This window comes from Triticum aestivum, chromosome 5A (assembly GCF_018294505.1).
Source record: "Triticum aestivum cultivar Chinese Spring chromosome 5A, IWGSC CS RefSeq v2.1, whole genome shotgun sequence".
In the NCBI taxonomy this organism is placed as follows: Eukaryota; Viridiplantae; Streptophyta; class Magnoliopsida; order Poales; family Poaceae; genus Triticum; species Triticum aestivum.
In genome coordinates this window covers 576,825,459-576,850,782 of record NC_057806.1, presented here as the reverse complement: position 1 = coordinate 576,850,782, position 25,324 = coordinate 576,825,459, and the positions used below count along the sequence as shown (strand labels likewise).

The 25,324-nt window shown below is 44.6% G+C and overlaps 1 protein-coding gene across 1 annotated transcript; it reads right to left on the bottom strand.

Annotated features, from left to right (window-relative positions):
* Positions 1 to 13,412: 13,412 nt before the first annotated feature.
* LOC123104936 (protein NETWORKED 1B) lies at positions 13,413 to 22,488 on the bottom strand. Its single transcript, XM_044526883.1, has 6 exons — positions 22,022 to 22,488; positions 20,687 to 20,889; positions 18,495 to 18,842; positions 16,977 to 18,406; positions 15,204 to 16,877; positions 13,413 to 14,787 (listed from the first exon to the last, which is right to left on the bottom strand). The coding sequence occupies exons 2-6, from the start codon at positions 20,787 to 20,789 to the stop codon at positions 13,735 to 13,737; spliced, it is 4,608 nt and encodes a 1,535-aa protein (XP_044382818.1). The 5' UTR covers positions 20,790 to 20,889; positions 22,022 to 22,488; the 3' UTR covers positions 13,413 to 13,734.
* Between the last annotated feature and the right edge of the window lie 2,836 nt (positions 22,489 to 25,324).

Genomic DNA, 25,324 nt, shown 5'->3' with positions numbered 1-25,324 from the left:
CGTTGCTTAGATGAACTCATAGATGGATCTTGGTGAAACCGTAGGAAAAATTTTAATTTTCTGCAACGTTCCCCAACAGTTTTATAGGTAGAGGGAGCTAGGAGAGTCGGCCACACGATCGTGATCGAACGACCGAGATGATGGAGGAGGTTTAGGTGGGTTTTGGGCCACTTTGGAAGGGTGTTGGGCTGCAACACACACGAGGCCTTTTCGGTCCCTCGGTTAACCGTTGGAGTATCAAACGAAGTCCAAATGGCACGAAACTTGACAGGCGGTCTACCGGTAGTAAACCAAGGCCGCATGACAAGTCTCGGTCCAATCCGAAAACGTTTAACACCCACACACGAAAAGAGGTAGAAAGGGACACAGGATGACATAGGAGCGCCGGATTGCAAAACTGACAACGGGGAAAATGCTCGGATGCATGAGACAAACATGTATGCAAATGAAATGCACATGATGACATGATATGCAATGCATGACACGCAAGCAATGACAACGCAACAACAGCAATGTAACACCCCGGACACACCCGCCGGTGGTCGTTACTCCTGGTGGGATGTAGACTGTCCCCACAGATCAATACTAGTCTTTTCTGCGCACTTTGTCCTCACTCATGCGCACCTAGGAGCAACTTCCCGATCGGTCACCCATCCTGACACTACTCCAAGCTGAGCACGCTTAACTTTGGAGTTCTGTCCGAATGGGCTACCGGAAAAGAAGGAATTCCTTATTGATATGAGTAGTCTATCATCCCTAATAAGCCAGGCCATCACATACACCCCCACTCAGAGGAACCGACGTCCTCGTCGGGCCACAGGAACGTTCCCTCTTGGCACAAACGTATGTGCTTCCAGTCCGGTACATGTGCCATGTCGGGTGCCACGGCGGGTCACAAATGTCATGAACAACATGACCACGCACCTGTCCGCAACCATCCGTGTAACCGCGAGGGTCGGCTCTGATACCAACTTGTAACGCCCCGGACACACCCGTCGGTGGTTGTTACTCCTGGTGGGATCTAGACTGTCCCCACAGATCAATACTAGTCTTTTCTGCGCACTTTGTCCTCACTCATGCGCACCCGGGAGCAATTTCCCGGTCGGTCACCCATCCTGACACTACTCCAAGCTGAGCACGCTTAACTTTGGAGTTCTGTCCGAATGGGCTACCGGAAAAGAAGGAATTCCTTATTGATATGAGTAGTCTGTCATCCCTAATAAGCCAGGCCATCACAAGCAAATAACTGTAGGACACCTGGCACATCGGTCTCGGGGCGTCACAACACTCCACCACTATGAGAGGATCTCGTCCCAAGATCTAGAATGGCACCGGAGGGACAACGGAAGAGAAATAGAAGAGGTAAAACTAAGTTGCTCCTTTGACAAACGAGTGAGACCAAAGAACCTTGAAAAAGGTTAAACCATTTCGAGAAAAGAATACAACGGAGATAAATGAAGTTGAAAACACTCTGTAAGCAAAGAGGAACAAGGAAGAACAACTTTGGGCAGCACTTCGGTTGAGAAGGGATGCAAGGCTTGATAAGGCGAAATGACTTGAGCAAAAAGGACAGAACACTCCGGTTAAATGGATAAGCACAAAAAGAACACAATCCAAGATGGTGAGAGAAAAGAGAAACATCACAATGCCTCCGGATGAAAGAATAAAAGGTAGATTGTCGGAACAAAAGAGCGGAGAAGAAAATGACAACTTCTACCACAATTGAACTTGGAAATCATCCTTGCAAGAAAGGATTGCACGGGGTTGTCGGGAAAGCAACAACGAAGAGGGTAAGCTTGTAGTGGGCTTATGGAAAACATCTCTAGAACTTAAGGTGAAATTCTGAAATTAACAAAAACAATATTGGATTGATAAGAACAAGAAGACGAGGAACTTGTTCATCGGAAGGATAAATAAGAACTTGGGTCCTTTATAAGCACCATAGATAGCAACAAACCTTAGGGAAGGCTTTAGGTGAAATATAACCCAAGATAATTCCAACGAATAGGTTGATGGATTTAAAATATCTCATACTTGATAACTTGTGAATCATGAAACACGAAGGAAAATTATCAAGAATGACATAACACCACCTCCAATGGTACGGAAGAAAGAATTGCACTCCGGATTACAAGAAGAAGAATGCTTGAGCTCCTTAAAAGAATCTTGATGAAAACTTCGAGAATGAAATAAATCCTTGATGAACCATCATGTAGAACCTCTATGAAGAACTCCGTTAAACAAAAGAATGATCAAACAGAAAGAAAGGCTAGTTGAAAACACAAGGTGAAGCCTTGCAATGATTTAGATGGATCTTCGCAATGAAATAATTGAGAGAACTTGGAACTCCGGGAAAAGAATAGATAAAGCATCTCGAACCGAGAATTTGATGAGCCTCCGGAATAAAGAATTAATCATTTTGGTGAATCAAGAATAAGAATTATGTTATGCTCCTCCTTCACCAATTAAATTGATGACGAGCAAACGGATTGCATACAACTTATTCTCGAAGAAAGGATTAGGATAGACATGGCGCCAACTTGAGAAGGTCTTCAACGAACCACCGGTAGGATAGAAATAACAAATAAATTGATATGATAAATGAAAGAAGAGAAACTTGAATGAACCACCGTAATAATTGAAAATGAATGAAGGAAAGATAAAGAAACACCGGAAGAGTTAGACAATGAACGAAGATAATTCAGGGAATTTAGATCCATGAAAACGAAGAGATTATGAGCTGATTAGAGAATCCTTGATTTAAGAAGCGGTATGATTTAGAGTATGAGAGCTGAAAGCTGGAATGAATAACTCTGAGATGATGAGCTCCGGATAATCGAACTGAAAATACCCTTGAATATCTCCTGATGGGTGAAAAAGATTTTCACAATTGAAAATAATTATGAGAGGATGGCAACAAGCTAGCACCATGAATCTTGAAGAGAATGGAGCAAGATTAAAGAGAAACTCTTCTTCGGTCTTCAATATCTGAGAATGACGATGAGAAACACCACCAAATTGTTGAGATCTCCGAGATTAAAATTGGAAAGGTTGAACCAACGATGAAAAGATTTATAAGATCTTGGAGAAAGGCATTTGACTGATGACAATTCATTCTTACGTCAAACTTCGAAAAGAATTTTACGGATATCTCCAGGAGAATTAGAAGAGTCAGGTAAGATCCTGGAGAAAGACTTGTGGGTTAGGGCCCACTCAAAAGAGACACCGTTGAAATGATTAAAAAGAGAGGTTGCACCGGTAAGGAAAAAGCATTGAAATGAGGAAAGGATATACTCAACAAAGCTTGAATTAGATCCACCGGAGAAGAAAAGAATGAAGAATGACGAACTTGAAGCTCCATTAGGATCTTCATGAGAATCACCGGATGAGAATATTGAAAGAAAAGAATAGAGAGACTTCCATCAATAAAATGATACTTGATTGAGAAATCTGAGTAGTTGAAGAAAAAGGGTGGGTGGGCGGGAAAAACAAAGGCAACTTGGAAACGGATGAAACAAACACCGTTGAGAAGAACTGATACTTGATCTTGCGGATGTTGAAATGATCGGATCCACTTGAAGAGAAACACACCGGTTGAACAGGATTTACATGACAATCTTGATTATCAAGAAGGATTAGTATTCACATCGGAGTATGAGAACACCGCTTGGAAAAAGTATGGAATCAACATTTGACTTCGAAGCAACTCGAATACCACAACTCAAAAACAAAACAAAGGATTGGCTTGCAAAATAAGCCGGAACAAACATATGATAGATATTTCGTCCGAAGTTTTCGTGGTGGGGCCTACATGGGCTCGATCGTACAGCACCATCATGTACAAGGCAGTGCACATGACATACGAAGCGTCCCCGAGTCGGCATAGCCAAGGACTCTTTAAGACCCAACGAGACCACTGTAAAACCAACCGTGGATAGGCGGACCACTAAACGTCGAACCCCAATTTCATATCATACATCTGCCGGAAAGATATCCTAAGAGCTACTTGAATTCCCACTTATAAACTCCCGAAGTTTTCCGGTTATGCAATCAGGTGTTGGGGATACAGGGGAAGCATAATATCTCACCCAAAACTAGCAAATCCTACATCCAGTTGTATCCATCCTTCAACACATAACCAAGAAACCTTCGGAAATCGTCTACCTCAACCTTCGAAAAGCATCCGTTATACGAGTTATGGCAATACTCCCGAACTCCCGCCCCAGTACTGGGTGGCGTCGAGGTCATCTCACCAACAACTGCATAAAAGAGATTTTCGATGTCGGCGAAACTAAACTCAGGTATTCCAGAACTGCAACGATAAAATTGTGACGACAACACCTCGGGACATTGCCACAACCCCTAAATGACAGGAGGCACCAAGAACAATGTTCTTGTCATAAAACCATCGGAACGATTCCAAGATACCCGCGTGATCCTAAAAAAAATTTAGTGAAATTTGAGAAGAGAAGAGTCAAAACTCTATGTCAAGATGCCTCACCAGAGCGACGAAGGGACTGAGGAGTAAAAAGAAGTCCTAACTCTCCGATATATATAATTCCTAAATGACTCAAAACATTTATAGACTCAATAACGCCAGCGATTCGATCAAGCAGGGGGCTCCTGAGGTCGGGGAAGGCTCTGATTACCAACTTGTAATGCCCTCGATGCGGCTATATCTCCCACGTGTCGAAGCACGACTTAGAGGCATAACCGCATTGAAAGCAATGTCGCAAGTGAGGTAATCTTCACACAACCCATGTAATACATAAGGGAAAGAGATACATAGTTGGCTTACAATCGCCACTTCACACAAATACATGAATAAAGCATTACAACATCCAAGTACAATCAAGGTCCGACCACGGAACCAAAATAAAAGAAGACTACCCCAAATGCTACACAGATCCCCTATCGTCCCGACTGGGCTCCACCACTGATCAACTAGAATGAAACAACATAAAGGACAAGATCTTCATCGAGCTCCTCCTTGAGCTTGGTTGTGTCAACTGCACGGTATCATCGGCACCTGCAAACTGGTTTTGGAAGTATCTGTGAGTCACGGGGACTCAACAATCTTACACCCTCGTAATCAAGACTATTTAAGCTTATAGGTAGGGTAAAAGGTATGAGGTGGAGCTGCAGCAGGCGACTAGCATATTTGGTGGATAACCTATACGCAAAAGAGAGCGAGAAGAGAAGGCAAAGCACGTTCGAGAAATGTATGATCAAAAAGTGATCCTAGAACAACCTACGTCAAGCATTACTCCAACACCGTGTTCACTTCCCGGACCCCGCTGAGAAGAGACCATCACGGTTACACACGCGGTTGATGTATTTTAATTAAGGTCAACTTCAGGTTTTCTACAACCGGACAGTAACAAATTCCCATCTGTCCATAACCGCGGGCACGGCTTTCGAAAGTTCAACACCCTGCAGGGGTGTCCCAACTTAGCCCATCACAAGCTCTCATGGTCAACGAAGGATATTCCTTCTAGCGGGAAGACCCGATCAGGCTCGGAATCCCGTTACAAGACATTTCGACAATGGTAAAACAAGACCAGCAAAGCCACTCAGATGTGCCGACAAATCCCGATAGGAGCTGCACATATCTCGTTCTCAGGGCACACCGGATGAGCAAGACGTCGGGTGGGCCAGCCCAGAGTTGCCCCTGGTAGCCTCGGACATCGCTCAGTTGGACCAACACTTAGAGAAGCACTGGCCCGTGGGGGTTAAAATAAGATGACCCTTGAGTCTGCAGAACCCAAGGGAAAAAAGGCTAGGTGGCGAATGGTAAAACCAATGTTGGGCCTTGCTGGAGGAGTTCTTTTCAAGGCGAACTGTCAAAGGGTTCCCATTATAACCCAAACACGTAAGGAACGCAAAATCAGGGAACATAACACCGATATGACGGAAACTAGGGCGGCAAGAGTGGAAGAAAACACCAGGCATAAGGCCGAGCCTTCCACCCTTTACCAAGTATATAGATGCATTAATTAAATAAGAGATATTGTGATATCCCAACAAGTAAACAATGTTCCAACAAGGAACGATCTCCATGTTCCAACAAGGAACAAACTTCAATCTTCACCTGCAACTAACAACGCTAAAAGAGGGGCTGAGCAAAGCGGTAACATAGCCAAACAACAGTTTGCTAGGACAAGGTGTGTTAGAGGCTTGGTTCAACAATATGGGAGGCATGATAAGCAAGTGGTAGGTATCGTAGCATAGGCATAGCAAAAGAGCGAGCAACTAGCAAGTAAAGATAGAAGTGATTTCGAGGGTATGGTCATCTTGCCTGAAATCCCGCAAGGAAGAAGAACGAGTCCATGAAGAAGACAAACAGACGTAGTCGAACGGGTCCTCACAATCACGACGTTACCGGAATCAACCCGAAGAAGCAACACCGAAAAGAAGCACACAACATAGTAAACAACCAACACATAAACATGGTATGATATGCGGGATGCGGTATGCGATGCATATGCATGATTTGTAAAGGAATGATTGGACCTGGCCTCAACATGGAAATCCAAGAGTGCCACTGGAAAGGTGAGATGATTTCGGTTGAAATCGATATAAAGATCACCGGAATCGGATGCACGGTTTGGAAATGGCAAGCAAAACAAATATGACACCGGTCTGCGATAAACAGCAAGTAGCCATCTAAATGCATCAAGATAATTATGGTAAATCACTCAAACATGGCAACAAGATACATGGCAGGGATCCACTCCTGATGCTTGACAAAAGATGAACATTGAACTACGGCTAAAACACTCATTAACAGGTTCAAACAAGCATGGCAAAAGTGCAAATGATAATAGGTTTCAGACTTAGTGAAATTAACACAAGTCTGGAATTTATCATCAGGAAGCACACTTTAGAGCATGAAAACTACATGCTACAGGAACTTAACATGGCAAAGCAAGGCATGGCATGGAGCTACTCAAAGCACTTAAAAAAGTCCCTTAGTGACCTTGAGCCAAAAGGATCAGAAAATACAATTGCAAGCATGTGAACATAGCAAAAATATAAACAGATCTCAGACTAGTGAAAAACTGAAGCATGCAAATCAGTTAACGAGTAAGCATGTTTACGAGCTCGATGCACTCACTACAGAGCATGGCATGACAAACTAAGCTTACACCCATCAAGAATACATGGCATAGAAGCTATACATGGCAAGAACAACAACATAGCATGCACGGATCAATAGCAACAACCTCGGCAAAATCGCTAATCATGTCAACAATCTGCCAGGATTCACGAAATAGCAAAAGTAGAGCTCGATTGACTCAAGCTAGGGTGCTCCATAAATGCAAAAAAAGACAAGGATGGATAGAGCACCACCATGTTAACAAATCATCCTTACTGATCATCTTCAAAAGAGGCACGGATCACTAGGAAACAACGTGAACATATGACATAACGACAAAATCAGGACAAGGACTTAGTGAAATTCTAAGTCCCTGAAATCAGCATTACCGATTAAGCTACTTTGCAAGCTTGTGCTAGTCACCACAATTATCACAAAAATACATGGGAAGCACTCTGTAAAGATGGCATGGCATATAACAAAACTCATGTAGAGCTCAGGAGCATAGCATGCACACATTAATCATGGCAAAAATGACAAATATCTATTTGATGAAACAGATCTGACAAGTTTATCACATAGCCCTCTTCCAACAGCATTTCGGGCATCAAGATGAGCTCAAATGAAAATGATGCAATGAGAAGAAATGATGTACTCGTCGAGGCGAACATTTTGATATGCTACACGCGTGAATTGGAGCTACGGATGCAGAGTTACGACATGATGAAAAGTGCCAAAAAATAGGGTTTTGAGAGGAAAGTCAACCCTCGAGTCCAGATCAGGATCTGGAGCGGGTACTGTAGCGGTGCGGCGCCCGAGGTTCGCCGGAGTCGCCTGTTCGTCGGAGTTCATCGCGGGAGATGAAGGAGGAGGCCGGAGCGGCGCCGGCGTGGCGGGAGGCGGCGCCCGAGGACGTGGGTCGAAGCGGCGGGTGTTGGAGGAGGCGGCGGCTCCTGGCGCGGTCGCCGGCGAGGCAGGCCGCGGCGGCCGGAGCAAAAGGCGGCGAAGGGCGGAGCGGGCGGCCGGCGGGCGCGGGCGGGCGGCGCCGGGCGCGGTGACGACCAGGCGCGGGGCGACGGCGGTTCGGGCCCCGCGGGCCGGATCTGGGCCGCACGGGCCCGCGGCGGCGCGCGGTGGAAAACGGCGGCGGCGAGGACAGGTGGCGGAGCCTGGTTCGTCGGAGGCGGCGGCGGACGTTGTCCGGACGGAAACGGACACGTCCGGCCAGCTGAGAGAAGATTTTTAGGGTTTCGGGGAAAAGATCCGAGATTTGGAAAGGGGGGCTAGTTTTATTGGTAGAGGGAGCTAGGAGAGTCCAAATGAGGTGCGGTTTTTGGCCACGCGATCGTGATCAAACGACCGAGATGATGGAGGAGGTTTAGGTGGGGTTTGGGCCACTTTGGAAGGGTGTTGGGCTGCAACACACACGAGGCCTTTTTGGTCCCTCGGTTAACCGTTGGTGTATCAAACGAAGTCCAAATGGCACGAAACTTGACAGGTGGTCTACTGGTAGTAAACCAAGGCCGCATAACAAGTCTTGGTCCAATCCGAAAACGTTTAACACCCGCACATGAAAAGAGGTAGAAAGGGACACCGGATGACATAGGAGCGCCAGATTGCAAAACTGACAACGGGGAAAATGCTCGGATGCATGAGACGAATATGTATGCAAATGAAATGCACATGATGACATGATATGCAATGCATGAAACACAAGCAATGACAATGCAACAACAGCAAATAACTGGAGGACACCTGGCACATCGGTCTCGGGGCGTCACAGGCAACTCACAAGGAGGATTCAATGTTATGAGATCCCGAATCTCACCCACATTGCTAGATAAAACACCTGAGGCAGGTAGAGGGCCTTGTCGTACTGCTTCTGGACATTGTCACACCGCCTTCAATCCCCTTTAATGAGAGTGGGAGGGGCACTTGAGTAGTGTCACACCCACATCCACTCGTCGATGTGGCCACTGCAGATCTGCCAACCACATCCTCATGGCCGCCACTCTGGTGCACACTACCACAACCTCCACTGGTCAGGTCAAACCCCTAGGTAAGGTAAACAACGATGGGAGATGCCGCATATATAGGGCCATTGCCATTGCAACCTCTCTGGCACTGCTAAACTGCCAAATCAAGGCGCCACTAAGCCAGATCTATCACTATTGCGCCTGAGGTCGCACCACATAGCCCGCTTCCGACGCGTCGGCTCCACTCGCCGCCATTGTTTGTAGAGAAGGGTTGGCGCCGCCATCTCCACCCGGAGTCGGAGCCTCTATTTCCAGCACCCTCCCAACAAACGAGAATGAGGGTCTCACTGCTACCTTCATCGGCCCCGTGCAGCTTGCCCACGGCCGCCTCTGGCAGCGGCAAGGGAGGAAGAGTGGGGAGGGAGGGGTGGTGGTGGGCTAGGGTTTTTAGGAGGGAGTGTTTTGGAAGATAAGGTAGTTTCCCTCACACGTTCTACTAAAATAAAATAAGACCAATCTTAATTTGGCAAAATGGTAAATTTTCATTATAAACATGATTCGACTCGCCAACTTCACTAGTTGTGCCAATAAAAGGAAACTATCACTGGAGAATTCTTACTAATAATCTAGTGAGGAGAGGTTAGAAAGGTAATGCTCATGTTTTCCTATAGCAGTGCCAACTGCCAAGGAATCAAACAAACATTCTTGTGATGCATGTTTGAACTTGTGCTAGCAAGTAGTAGCAATATGGTCCTTGATCCATGTTTTATTGCCGAGACAAAAAGAATTTGTAGCATGTTTTAATTTTACATAGCCCTACTAATGTAGTTCATTATATATGTCAACTACATAATTATTTGTTCTCTTTACTCAGTTACTACACCAACATGTAACTACTGAATTCATGCATGAGTCAGTTCACGCAAAAGACATGTTGGATCGATGTAGGTCACAACTATTTTGTATTAATGTGCATGGGTCTTAGACTTAAGTCCTCTTGGATCTTATACCATATTGAATTCATGCACTAGCCAGTTCACCCAAAAGTCTGGACTAGTGGAGAAGTGTGGGCAATATATTTTTGATTGTAACAAGATTAAACCTTTCTGTAAAAAATGTAACAAGACTAAGAGTAATGGCAGACGAGATGTTTGCGAGGGCACAAGGATGAGTGTGAACAAAGCGTACCTCAGATGGTTAGGTTTCTTATGGTGGAACCATTTCACCAGGGTTCAAGTCCTAGACTTGGCACTGGTGCTCGCATTGATTTTTCTGAATTTATTTAGGCTTTTCAGCGATGTTCGTTTAATGGGACGAGACGCTCCGTCGAGGCATTTATGATGACTTCGTTAATAAGATATTGTGGCGGCTTAGTATGTCAGAGGTGCTCATAGGGATAGGGTGGGTGTGCATGCTTTGTAGGGGTGAGTGTAGTGTTTGTATTGTGTTAAAAAAAGGCACAAGGATGAGTGTGGGAAATCATCCAAGTTGTGATTCTCAAAAAGAAAGGGTCGTGTATTTTCATTTAGTTTCATTAAAATTCGAGAGTTTTTGAAAGATCCAGCAATTGCTGGCTTTTCTTGATCATTAAATTTTGAGAGTGATACTGCTTCCTAGACTTGTTGACATTAAAATTTGATACTACATTGAACTTCTATGAAATAGTTTTTTTTTGTGAGGAGAATGGTGTAGTTTCTTCATTTATTTTAACTTTTGTAATCATTGGTTTCGTGTTCGTATTGTGTTAAAATGGCACAAGGATTAGTATAGGAAACCATCCAAGTTGTGATTCTCAAAAAGAAACAGTCTGGTTTTTTCATTTAGTTTCATTAAAATTCGAGAGTGATACTGCCTTCCTAGACTTATTCCGTTGGCATTAAAATTTGATACTACATTGAACTTCTATGAAATGGTGTGTGTTTTTTTCTTTCCGAGGTGAATGGTGTAGTTTGCTCATTTATTTTAACTTTTGTGATCATTGGTTTCGTTAATGGGTCAATGATCTAGTGCTTTTATGCGAAGAAAGGGCATCAAAGGAGGACATGCAACATGACAGGTTTCCACTTAATTCCCACTTTTTCCAGTGCAGTTTTGGAACATGACTTGTTTGCCCATCTCTTGTTGGCTGTTGGCACATCTTTGAGACTTTGAAAGACCAAAGTATTTTGCATCCAACATCTCTCTCTCTCTCTCTCTCTCTCTCTCTCTCTCTCTCTCTCTCTCTCTCTCTCTGCATCTAACATCTCTCTCTCTCTCATGCGTCCTAGAGCTTGATCTGATCCGGTAGGTGAGTGAAAATGGCAGCTGGTCGGGAGGATGCATCTGCATTCCCTATTCTCTCTCTTGATGCTAATGGGATTTTAGGTAAATGTTTACGGACCCGTTCCTTTTACTACTTCCCTGGGTTATTAGTTGTCGATTAACCTCCGAAGGTGAGGTTAATCTTCACACGTGCACACGACAGCTTATTTACTTTTCACGGTACTTCTACGTGAAGCAATAACTCCAATTCCTAGACATTAGTGGTATTTGTCAAACAAACAATAATTAGAAAGTTGCTCTGCTTGTGCCTTGTGGGATGAGGTAATTCATCTCTTTCAGCTGGTAAAAAATCTTGAAGCCATCAGCACAGGAAGTCAGACCATCCATATATTCAGAGAACTGTGGTCGATGAGACTGAGCTTTCACGCATGTTCCCCCGATCTTAATTGCAGACAAAGGAACCCCGGCGGAGAAATTCTGCCGCCTCCAATCCGTTTGGTACACGGTGACGTCCAACGTCGTCCATCCATCCGTCCATGCGTCTTCTTAGTTTATTCTGAAAGACGAGGCCGTCCATCGATCTAGCATCCGGTAGACACGAAAGCTCACCATGCAGATATACACCATCAGCTTTACCTAACATCAACATATTTTCGGCTGGAAAGGCCTGATCGTCTCAGGTCATCTCTAGACTAGAGTTTGGAGCAAGCGATCGATTGGATCAGCATAACTTGATCAACATGTCGCCGCATTCACGTGGGACTGGCCTTAATATGGGCCATGCAGATGACATATAACCGTCAGAGCAACAACCAATGCGTCAGTGAAGGCCAAACGTCGGGGTTCGACAGCTGCGTGGATCCATCAACTGTGCAGTCAAAAACTCCATTGGAAATTCTGCTCCTTGGGAGAGGTAAGCAACGGGTCATTGTTAACTGTATCGCTAGTCACGCATTACGATATGTAAATGTAATGTAAAGCCGAGCTGCTGGAGGGAGTATAAAGTTACGAGGAAGGGATCGCGGCAGGTTCTGAGAATCGAGGTGTGATTAGATACCCACCGACTGGATTTGAGTGGGATCCATGGCAACAAGAGGAGACCGGCCTGCAGTGTCTGACTGACCCTGCCAACCCAATAATGCCATGGCTAAAACATGCATGCACCTCTTGACAGGTTAGCTGTAGAATATTGGAACGGCAAACACTAAGAACTAATTGGCCCTTCAAAATAGTTTAATTGATTCTCCTGATGGGAAAATTCCGAGAACTGGATGCAGTAGGAAAGTACACAGGGCTTTATAGAGCTTTTCATTTAGTTTATACAATGACCAGCACAACCTTTCAGAATAAAAAAGGGTATGTGAACTCTGGTAATCACCATGGCAATGCTTTCTTTACAGGGAGGATGCCCCCATGTTAATGCTTTCATGCTGCAAAATGCCTGTGATGCACTCACAAACCTCGACAGGATTCCAAATCAAAATTCAGAGGATAGCTCGAGGTAAAAAAACGACCGATTTGCTATCAATAGAGATAATGGGTCAAATCCAAAGCCCAACTTATATTATTCACTCCCTAACCAGTGTCGAATTTGTCATTTCTGTATCTAGAGCCTTTTTTTTCTTCCGAAACCATGCAGGAGAACTGCATATGAACATAGATAGGAAAAGAAAAGGGCGGAAGCCCGTGTAAAGTTCAGAAGGACCACAATCTGACAACCAAGGAATAGCGGGAATAGGCTAGATTCCTTTAGCTCCTTTCTTTTGTCTTTTTTTTCTGTAAATATACTTATTATTAATAGAAAATACCGTAGAACAATTGTTCTACGGTTGGTGCTTCAAAAAAATAATCTGACAACCAACGACTGGAAACAAAGAATAACTGTGACAGCATAGATTGATGATGTTTTGAATTTTGATTTGACAACGGTGCACTAGATACTTCCCCTGACCTCTCTGTGACCAGTATACAAGATGTTTCAAAAGACGATGTTCATCAGATTCAGAACCGTAATCCAGTCGGCAATCTTGTGACAGTCAAATTGACGAATGATCACCTGTTGAGAATGTACAGAATACCACACGAAAATGCTCTCCGGCTGCTTATTTCTATGCCCTCTCTTGTTTACAAACAATTTCCACTGCAATATTCGGTCTGGACGATGCACGGACGGTGCGCAGCTACACGCAACAAATGTTAGCCATAATTTTACAAGCCCGGCAGTAAGTTTATAGCAGACGCTTACAGTCAATAGCTACCATTTACAATCCTTACATACCACTTTTTTTCCCTGTATTTACCTAGAAAACATGAACTAATGAGTCGCTCCATCTGAAACTGAAAACCAGCCTTCCACATTTCGCCTTCAAAAAAGGAGCGGCGCGAACGAAGGCAGAGTTAGTCATCGATGGTTTTCGCTCTCATGCAACCGCAAGGCGAGCATCGCGGCTTCCGACTTTCCCGCCTTCGACCGTAGAGATAGTCCACCAGCTGCACCTTCGACCGCTGAACCACGGTTTTCGATGTCGCGGCGCTCGTCTGCTCCTCTTCATACTTCACCAGAGCCTGCTGGACCTTCTGCATTTCCACCTCCAGCCTCCCAATCTTCTCTGACATCTTCCTTGCACGCTCCAGGATCTTGCGCTGGTGCCTGCTCCTCAGGTCAATGTTGTCCCCATCAAGGCCGTCGGCCGACGTGAACTCTTCGGCCTTCTTGGCAAGTTTACTGTTGGTGTCAATCAGCTCGATGATGGTGCTCTCAGCTTCCCTTATTTGGTATCTGACGTTCTCGAGCTCGAGCTCTTCCGATGCCTCGGTGTTCGTTTTGAGTTCTTGAATGCTGGACTGGAGGGTGCTGAGCCTCTTCCCGTCAGAAGATAGCCTTTGAATGACCTTGTTCTTCCACTCCTGGTGTGGCTCCGTGGTGATGGACCTTGGTAGCTCTTGGTTCACAATGCTCAGCTCTTTCACCGCCACTAGCTCAGCAGGAGACTGTCTGCTGCTGCCACTGTCAAATGACTCACTCTGCGGTGGTCCCAAATCATCGCGCGCATGGCTATTGCTTGGTCCAGCAAGGTCATGAACCTTGTGATCTGCTTGTGCTGCTATTTTCTTTTGCTGGCCAAGGGCCTCGGTTCGACGGCCTGAAGAAGGTTGGATGAGATCAAGCTGTATGTCTTTCAACATTTGCTCGTAGTTCATTTCAACCAAGTCATCATCCAAGATCTCCTTGAGCTTCAGCGCCTCGATCTGCTTCCTCGCTTCTTGCAGATTGGCATTGAAACCAAGCCTCTCTTGCTCGAGAAGGACACCCGCATCCGCGACCACATTCTGGAGCCTTTTGATTGTTCCACGCAATTTTTGCAGCTCCATTTCTTTTACTGTTTCATTTGCATTCTGATCACTGGATCCCGCTATGGTTTCCAGAGGCTGAGGAGATGATGCATTTTCCTAAGAAAAAGAAGAAAAATGTAAAATGAGTCCTGGGATGAAAAGGATAACTTCATGAAATGTACACAATGCCAGTTTTAGTCTTAGGGAAATACTATATCGTTTTGAGGGAAAGCTTACGAGATTTCCCATGCTTATCATTAGTAGTTAGATCCTCCAATAACAGAGTAATTGTAAGAAGTAAGGACCTTAATATCTCTTTTCAACAGAAGATTAAGGACAAAATATTTAATTGTTTGTACTAAGGCACTACTAAATAAATTGTTAGAAGACGAAATAATCCTATATTACTAAATAGATGGCTTTTTAAAATACTAAATAGTTGGAACCGACTGCTGAATTTTTGTGTGTGCACGCGTGCATGCAAGTGTCTTGTTTGTAATCGCCAAAAAATACATGGGAAAGGGAATGTTTACCTCCACTTTGAGTTTATTTGATTGCAAGAAATCATTAGCAAGGGACACGGTTTGTTTCTCCAGGGCACTGACTTCGCTCTGCAATGATCCTAACATCGTGACGTCACCATTCAGATCGACCTTCAGTCTTCTGTTCTCAATCTCTACAGCATTTAGTTTGTCTTTCAGCTCGTCCACATACGAATTCCTTCGGGTGATATCTTCCTTGAGCACCTCCTTCTGCACCATGGCACTTATCTCATAGCTCTCACATGTTACGATGAGCTCAATGATCTTCTCCTTGAACAGAGCTGCATTCATGATGGCCATGTGCATGTGGGATACCAATTTTGTGATCTCTTCATTGCAGGATCTGATGTCGACAGAAGCCTTCTCCTTGCTCATAAGCATTTCCACATTTCCATGTAACTTGAGTATCTCCTCCAGTAGCATTTCATTTGATTCTTGAAGGCCAGCGCCGTCAACTTCTTTGTGATTATTTTCTTCACTAGACCGGTCACAAATGCTCATGGTTGTATCTTTGCCGAGGTGGTTGTCCAGGAATTCAAAATCACCAAGCTTCTTGTTCATCATCCTGATGTCCTTGCAAAGCTCGCTTCCTACAGCTTGTAGGCACACAAAATCATCATGCAAAGACTTCAACTCCAGGGACCTGTCTTCATGAAGGCTTCTAAATATCACAAGAAGGATATCTTTGCTGACGGCTTCGCTCATGAGAACGCTGAAATCATCTTCAAAGATCATCTCTTTCTCCCTGGAGTCATGTAGCTCATTTGCCAGCAAAGAGTTTTGTTGAATCAGCTTTATAATCTCACTCTGCAGTGACCTCCGAGAATCTTGAAGTTCTGACAACTGTCCAACCAAGAACTTTGCCTCGGCTCTCAAGTCATCAACTCTCTGGTTACGAGACTCCATCTCTTCCCAGAACTCATCGCTGATCTCCGCAAGCTCCTGCCTTTCTGCCTGCAGCTGGAGCAACTCCTCGCTCTTTGCTTGCTGATCTTGCTTGAGGGTGTTGCGCTCCGACCGCAGGTCGGCTACCTCCTGCCCAAAGTGCTCCAGAAGTGTGACAACAAGAGACTTCTCAACAAGCTCTTTCTGTCTCGCATCCTGGGCATCAGATATTGTACTCCTTAAGCAGTTGACCTCATGCAAGATGAGCTGCAAAATGATGTCAAGCTTCATTTGGTCTAAGGACTCATACTTCTCATCCAAGTGTAAGACACTCCGTAATGAACCGATCCCTTCAGTTAGCTTCTGATTATCCTGTGACAAGCAGTCCAATTTCTCCTCATGAACCTTGCATGCTTCTTCCTTCTTTTGCAGTTTTGCCAAGTAGTCTGAATTTGCTGAAGCCATGTCGCCCAAACACTCTTTTAAGATGAAGATCTCTGTCTGAGCTTTGACAATCTTCATCTCCTCCTCTTGAAGCTGCTCCTCTCTATTCCTGCCTTCCTCTAGCAATAGGTCAATTTTGTTCTGTAGGTCAAACTGAGTCTTGCTTGCTGAGAGTGCAAGATCTTGGTGTTCTTTCCTCTCGAGCCTTATCTGCTCTTGTAGCTTGATCACTTCATCAAGCACCGAGTCTTTCTCCTGTTGTAGAGCTGAGTGTCGTCTTTCTAGCTCTGTGTATTCTGCTTGTAAACTCACGAGAGTATTGCTGATGCTATCAACCTGGAAGAATAATTAAGGTAAGTACATACTAAAGACGGACAATCAAACCTAATTTTTTATGACAACTGGTAAAAAAATAAGGTCATTCACATAGCATACCTGAAAAACAAGAGTTGTCTTCTCAGATTGAAGAACTGAATTCTGACTGTTGACTGACTCTGAAGATTTTTCCAGCTCTTTCAACTTCCTCCTCAAGTCCTCCAGTTCAGCATTGGCATCAGATAAGGAATTCTCCAAAACGGTGTTCTTCTCGAGCAGCACCTCCATGGTCTGAGAAATTGCCTCAAGCTGCGCAACAAGCGCAGCTCGCTCAGACAGATGACTGCATATCTTGGAATTGAGTTCCTTGCATGATTCTTCCAACACCGCCTTCTTTTCTCTTAACCCTTCTAGCTCAGTAGTTGAAGCTGCCAAGGACTTCTCCAAATGTGCATTCTTCTCAGACATCCTCTCCAACTGCCTCAGGTTTTCGGCATGAAGAGCCTCTGTTCTCTCATGGTTCTTGATGATGTCTTTCAGCTCAACATTGCCATCCCTTAACTCATGTGCAAGAGTTTGAAGTGATTCTACATTTACGTTCACCGACTGTATCTGCTCCTTGATCGAGAAGTGTTTCCTCTCCAGTTCACTCCTATCCTCCTTCAGGTGTGAAAGCTCGTATTGAAGTGTCTTCTTCTCATCCACATGTTTACAAATCTCTTCTTCAAGTTTTTGTTGCGCATTCTTCATGGAAATGATCTCATCCTGCAGACGAATTATCACAGCTGAAGAAGAGTGATATTGGCTAGTCAGATTCTTGTTCTCTTCTAGAATACTGTCCAATTCTTTCTGAAGCACAATCTTGCTTGTTTCCATGTCCTTCACTTTGCTTTCTTCTCTCTGCTTCTCAAGAGCCAGCCTTTTGCTCTCTTCTAGAATACTGCCCAGTTCTTTCTGAAGCACAATCTTGCTTGTTTCAATGTCCTTCACTTTGCTTTCTTCTCTCTGCTTCTCAAGAGCCAAAAGCCGCAGTTTGTCATGTGCTATTAACAGCTTCTTCTCCAAAGAGAGGCTCACCATTTCTGCTTGCATGCACTTGAGATGCTCCTCTTCTGTGGAGATGTTGAGTTTTTCCAGCTCATCTTGCTTCTCATTTAGCTCATCATGCTTCTGTTTCAGCAAATGTTTCAGCCTCTCTACTTCCAACTGCAAGTCCTGGTTATCTCTTTCGAGCACATGGAAACGCTCCTCGTCCGCTGTGCTTGAAGGCAGCAACCCAGTTTGCATCTCCTCTTTCAGTCTGTTGAACTGTTCCTGGGTATGCAATATCTCAGATCGGAGGTTCTGTAATCTAGCAGAGGATTGTTGGCATTGCAGAACTGCAGTTTCCTTCTCTGCCTCTTGCTGCGCAAGAGCCTCCTTGAGACAAAGAACCTCGGACTCTGCACAGTTGCTCTGTTCTAGCACTGATGTGATCCTCTTCTTCAGGTCTTGGTTTTCCTGTGTCAGGCTTGCTAGTTCATTCTGCAGCTTCTCGTAGTCTTGGTCATCTGCAAGAAATTTTTTTGCTTGTCACACTTTATTCTCATGTGTGCGTGTGCGCATGGTGTTTTGCAATTTTGCCCTAAAAACTCTTACCTTTGCCATGCATTTTTGGATCACCAGAATTCATGAAAGACAGGAAATATCGAGCCATTTCTGCATTGTCCTGGTCAGTTTCAGTTGTTGCAGATTCAGCTGGCAGATCATCATCTGGGTCCATAAGAACCTGATCAGGGAATGCTTCTGCTATTTTTTTATGGGCCTGTCGGAGGTCCCCGGCTGCATGATCATATCTTTCAGCTAGAGCTCGGTATGCACGGTACAACTCCTCAAGCAAGGCCATTAACTCAGGTCGCCTTCGGTAGTACATTTCCGCCTTTTTTGCAAAAGACTCCGCATCTTCTTCAATGATTTTGATCATCAGCTTAATTTTGCTATCCATGTCTGTGTAATCACGAATTAAGAGATATGAGCCCTGTACAAACTTCAACGAACTTCTGAAAAAAACTGAAGCATCATACAAATACAAGGAGAACGATAACCCGGACCCTTCACTGTTCACAATATTCATTCATTTACACTTTCATCATTAGATAGTTATCTTTTAAAACATGCAGCGTAGATTAGCATTCCCTTGGCTGCTTATGAAGTGGCATCTTAATCATGGAATGGAGTCAGTGGAGAATCTATGGTATTCCCCTAATTAAAGATAATCCATATGATTATCATATTACATCACATGTCTACTAGGGCCTAAAAGAATACAGAAGATTTTTGGCTCCCAATCACTAATGCTCTCTTTATTATTGAAAATTCAAAAAAGATGCATTCTTAAGTTAAGAGCAATTATGTGTGTACATGTGGAAATACAACACAACCTTTTTAATCTGTACAACCAAAAATTCAGCTAGCTATCATATATAGACTTCATTATCTGACAGAGTCATGGTCATGTTAAGACTCTGCAAGTTCTGTCAATCATGATCTGTTGGTACACACATTTTAGTCTTAAAAATGACTCAGGCATAAACTTTATAATTCATGACTGACAGAGCTCGCAGAGTCTTAACATGAATCAAGAAACATGTTGGTCTTGATTTTGTTGAATTAAATGTACAACAAATAAATGTGCGTAAATCAACAGATCATGATGGACAGATCTTGCAGAGTTTAAACATGACTCTGTCAGATTAACATGACCATGACTGAGTCACGAACCAGGACTGATTGCTCACTTTTGAAACTTGTTAAGCAATAACAACAAGATTTTAGAGTAGTAGCTTTAATAATCTGAACTTTCAGCTAACTATCTACCAAACCTAATAATAAACGAATAGTACATCGATGTACTGTGAATAGTACATCAATGTACTGTGAATAGTACATCAATGTACTGCACAGCTATTCTGCTGATTAAGCTCATATATTCCACTATGGTGTGTACTGGTCTGGTAAATTAATCCAGTAAATGTTCAGTCTAACCTTAATTAACGAACATGAAATAAATGATATCATACATTTGGTTATTCATTACAGTGGCCAACTAAACCAAGACGTGGGTGCCTGCAGAAGAACATGTTATCGCTAACTTGCTATTTGCAGCATTGAAGTTGCCCATGTGCTTCGACAGTACTCTAATGACTTTCACACACTACCATTACAATGCAAGTTTTTCCACAAGAAATTTGCAATTCATCATTGAAACCTTTTTCTCAGATTTACATCCTTGGGACCACATAACAGCAATGACAATAAACACACTAGATCAAGGCACAGTTCCTACAAATCAGAGCAGTGCTTCTATACTCCCCTGAAAAATAAATAACACAAATGCTAAAAGCAGTACCTGGTCAAATCCTCTATACATTGCTTAGATTTTCAGGTTTCCAAATTCAGACTATAAAATTATTATTTTAATTGTAAGCTTCATAATTCATATTTAAATAACAAATTGCCATCTCATATCTTTTCTGAATTTCCAATTTGGAATGTGACGAGCTTAAATCACAAATAAGGCTCATGTGGATAACCCAATGAACTTCAGTCTTCAGCGAGCATTCTTTGAACCACCTCCGAATATCTACATTTCTGCTCAAATTGATTTCAGAGGAACTTCCAGGGAAATTTCGAATTCAGTTATTGTGTGTGTTTGCTTATTCACTTCAGAATCGGGGTTACAACTCTAATGCCAGATCAGCATCTGAGGCATGCTCAGTTTTTAGAATCCAAAGGAACCGGTCATCCAAGGAAATGACACGCAAACAGCTCAACAAGTTAACATATTTTACCTTCGAGATTCTCCTGAAGCCATTTGGAGTTCTTTGGGCAGATATGACTGTCCCACCACCATGAGTACTTGCGCTTAACATCGGTCGGTGATGTCGTTGCCATCACGGCAACAGACTAAACAGCAGAGGATGTTCTGTGCTCCCACAGGCAGAGAAGGATGACAGCAACAAGAACCAACCACAATCTAACACCAGCCAGTTACCTGCAATATAAATACCCTCAGATTGTTAAGTATCCTTAGCATGCAGAAATAACCAACGAACGGGGGAAAAGGTTACTATCTGCTCCTATTTTAAGCTCAAGATCAGCAACGCCACAAGGTAGCAATAGCAGCGGCTAATCCTCCTAGTGATGAATTTGTTTCTTGATTATTAAAGCAGCTTTGAGCTGAACATATGAGTTGAGTTGATGAACAAAGCGGCACATAGTAAATGATGAATTGGAAACAGCAGAACTGCACAAATCTCCAAAAGCAATTGCCCCGCAGGTGCCAATCACAAAACTGCAGAGTATGCAACACAAACTCAGTAGAGAATAAACTGCAGCATCAGCCAAGGAAAGAAGAGCAGAGAGGAAATTTATCCAAAGTGAAAGCAGAAAAAAAACAATACCATGTGCAGGCTTTTTCCGCCACAAGTTCAGGAAATCACAAGCTTCTGCTCACATCACCAGCGACTCAAAAATCCTACTGCTACTAAACTATAGTGAACCAAAAAAATATAGTAATGAATAATAAGAAAGGGAGGTTGCTTGCAGAGGCAGGAATGAATGGAGCATCAAACAAGAATGATAGAGAAAAGGAAGGGTGGGCAGTGACAAGAAAACCCAACCACCCAAATAAAAGATGCCCCCAAGCACTCTCCAGCTCCCAGATGACCCGCAAAGCGCACAAGAATTACAAGGAGGCCACATTGATTCCTCTCGAATACTCCATTACATTAGTGATCAGAGGCCAGGGAGAGAAGAAAAAAATAGCGTCCTTTTGATGAGCCCTCCTCGAAAAACAGAGATCTCTTCCAAATCTTACCGGAAGAAACACGAAACCGTCGAATTCCGTCCATGAGACTGAATTTATCGTTGAAGAAAAAATTTGGAGCGAAGGAAATAAATAAAAGATGAAAATGGTTGCAGTTCGTAAAGGCCGTACTGCTGATCATTGTCAGCCCGAAAAACCTGCAAAAAAAAAGGGGAAAGGCAATCCTGCAGCGGCGGAGGCCACGAGGAACATCACCAGCAGGCCAACGCCTCAGGAAAGAGACAATCACACAACGACCGGTACCTAACATCAATCAATCAAGAACAAATAGTAAGAGAGATAGCCTTCTTGTTCTTACCCTGATTTTCCTCTGTCGGCGACCGCAGCTGCAACCCAATGGAGATCCAGCCGCTCCCATCCGGCGGCTAGGCCATCTCCCCCCTCCCCGGAGGAGCTCACAGCGCCGCGGCGGAATGCATCATGCGTCGGCGGCGAGATGGCGATCCTTCTCTCCCCCCTGGAGCCGCCCCTCCCGTTTCTTTCTTGGAGCAGAGCAGGTTTGATCGATCAGGCCGGAGGGTGGTGGCGATGGGGATTTGATTGCTTGCTGGCCGGTGCTGTGGCCGGAAAGCAAGGACAAGGCTTGCGGCACAAAGCGCCGGCGATTGTGGAGCTTTTGTTTTGTTTCTTTCCGGTGGCTGGAGGGGATCGATGGCGATCGGTTGGTGCAGCGGCAGCGGCAGTGTTCTTGTCTCTGCGTGCGTGTGAGCTGGGGACGCCGAAAGCACGGCTGGATTCTTCTCTCCCAGTCTACTACTAGTATGAAACCTGGCGCTTTTAGTTATGGGGGCATTGAGCGGCACCTGTCTCGTGCGGGATTTCCAGAGAGATTTGCGCGTGCGCCCTCGGGAGCGCTGGGAAATTGCGTGACTGTGGAAGATGCCTCTTTTTTGGCTGATTAGCTCGTGGCTTTACTGGTACTGCTAGCTAGCTGGGCAATTTGACGATTCGTGTGGGGGCTCCTCTGTAGTGTTGTTGAAGATTGGAGGAGTAGCACTAGTATAATAATGCTGAATGATTGGAGTATAATGCAGCATGATTAGAGTTCAGTGCACAAGTAGACAGTTGTGGTAGTATGTGAGGTATCGTATTCTCTCGCCACGGGGAGCCGTTGTAGCCTGCGTTCCCAGTCCGGGCTGGCATGCATTGCCTCCTTCGCTAGCCCACCGTAGTCCGTAGAGGATCACAATGGACCTCCTCGTGGAAGCAGGGGTTATGTCGAATTTATGGGATTGTTCGTGACAAAATTTGTCACATTTTGCCTCGTCACAAGGTTCAACTCTTTGTTTGGTTTGCAGTGTGCTCGTGGCAAGATTTTTTTTTCATGAAAATTAAACCCCACATATCATTGACTCAAAAAAGTCTGATAAGACTACCTCAAATGTGACAAAGTGTAGCCTCAGTTTTGATCACTTTTTTTTGCAAAATCTTAATTTTGATCACCTAACCTTAGGCATGCGTAGTAAAAAAAAGTGTGGCAAATAGTGACAACCTTAGTATATAAACCAAACATGCGAAAATGCATAGGAGCTCTCAGGTGCTACGCCCCCCTATATTCAAAAGTAATTTAATAATTCAAAAAAAGTCAAAAAAATATTGGATATATTTTTGAACCAAATATGACTAGGTATTGTACTCATATAAAAATTTCGGCCAAGGAGTAATTCTCGTTGACTTCAGGGGAAAAAAAGAAAACAAATTTATGACGACAATATAACATGAATAGTACTTGTATCTAGCATTTTTTTAGGAAATATTTGACCCCGGATACAATAAAAGTCATTTCCTATTTGACCCCGGATACAATATTTGACCCCGGATACAATATTTTTGGATATAGGGGGGTACAATATGGAACCGGCATCGGCTAGGTGGCTAGGCTGCTTTCTCGCGACGCCCACCTCACTCTCCTGTCGTCAACCCTTGGCTCCCTGGCTATTTCATGCTAGTTTTTGACCTCCCAAAGATTATCATCAAAATCATCAACGCTATTCACAAGTCCTTCTGAACTGCAAAGGAATTCTGTTTTGGTGCTAAGTGTCTAATTGCTTGGAAAAATGTTTGCAAACCAAAAAAACTGATGATCCAAACATAAAAAATTTGCTACTTCAAACTAATTGTCTACTTTTTTGCTTTTAAACCGTTTCAAAAACCTGATCTTCCCTTAGTGCAGTGGTACCACCACCACTACTCTAACAACATTGCATCAAAACCCTCACACCCCTCCTTCTTCTGGAAACTTGTGAATGGCCATCTACCCTCACTCCAGCAATATCCTCACAAATGACAGCAACTCCTCTTTTCCTGGCATGACACTTGGTTACTTAGCAAACCCTAGCCATAAGCTTCCCACACATTTACTCACACTCCACTCACCCCTTTGTCCTAGTTTCCCAAGTCTTGTGAGATGGATTATTTGTTGGGGAACGTTGCAGAAAACAAAAATTTTCCCACGGTTTCACCAAGATCCATCTAGGAGTTCATCTAGCAACGAGTGATTAGATGCATCTACGTACCTTGTAGATCGCGAGCGGAAGCGTTCAAAGAACGGGGATGAGGGAGTCGTACTCGATGTGATTCGAATCACCGAAGATCCTAGCACCGAACGGACGGCACCTCCGCGTTCAACACACGTACGGAACAGCCACGTCTCCTCCTTCTTGATCCAACAAGGGGAAAGGAGAGGTTGAGGGAGATGGCTCCAGCAGCAGCACGACGGCGTGGTGGTGATGGAGCTGCAGTACTCCGGCAGGGCTTCGCCAAGCACTATGGAGGAGGAGGAGGTGTTGGAGAGGGAGAGGGAGGCACCAAAGATCAAGGTCAGAAGTCCTCCATCTCCCCCCACTATATATAGGAGGGCCAAGGGGGGGGGGGGCGCCGGCCCTAGGAGATCCAATCTCCTAGGGGGGTGCGGCCAAGGAGAGGAATCCCTCCTCCCCAAGGCACCTAGGAGGTGCCTTCCCCTCCTAGGACTCTTCCCTCCTTGAAACCCTAGGCGCATGGGCCTCTTGGGGCTGGTGCCCTTGGCCCATGTAGGCCAAGGCGCGCCCCCTACAGCCCATGTGGCCCCCCGGGACAGGTGGCCCCACCCGGTGGACCCCCGGGACCGTTCTGGTGGTCCCGGTACAATACCGGTGACCCCGAAACCTGTCCCGATGCCCGAAATAGCACTTCCTATATATAATTCTTTACCTCCAGACCATTCCGGAACTCCTCGTGATGTCCGGGATCTCATCCGGGACTCCGAACAACATTCGGGTTACTGCATATACATATCCCTACAACCCTAGCGTCACCGAACCTTAAGTGTGTAGACCCTACGGGTTCGGGAGACATGTAGACATGACCGAGATCGCTCTCCGGCCAATAACCAACAGCGGGATATGGATACCCATGTTGGCTCCCACATGCTCCTTGATGATCTCATCGGATGAACCACGATGTCGAGGATTCAAGCAACCCCGTATACAATTCCCTTTGTCAATCGGTATGTTACTTGCCCGAGATCTGATCGTCGGTATCCCAATACCTCGTTCAATCTCGTTACCGGCAAGTCACTTTACTCGTACCGTAATGCATGATCCCGTGACCAGACACTTGG

Bases quoted from the DNA above. Each gene is read 5' to 3' on its own strand.
- LOC123104936 (XM_044526883.1), bottom strand. From the start codon at position 20,789: ATGGCAACGACATCACCGACCGATGTTAAGCGCAAGTACTCATGGTGG. The intron at 16,878-16,976 runs GTATGCTATGTG...TTATTCTTCCAG, and splicing joins AGACAACTCTTGTTTTTCAG to GTTGATAGCATCAGCAATAC. The intron at 14,788-15,203 runs GTAAACATTCCC...TCTTTTTCTTAG, and splicing joins CAAATAAACTCAAAGTGGAG to GAAAATGCATCATCTCCTCA.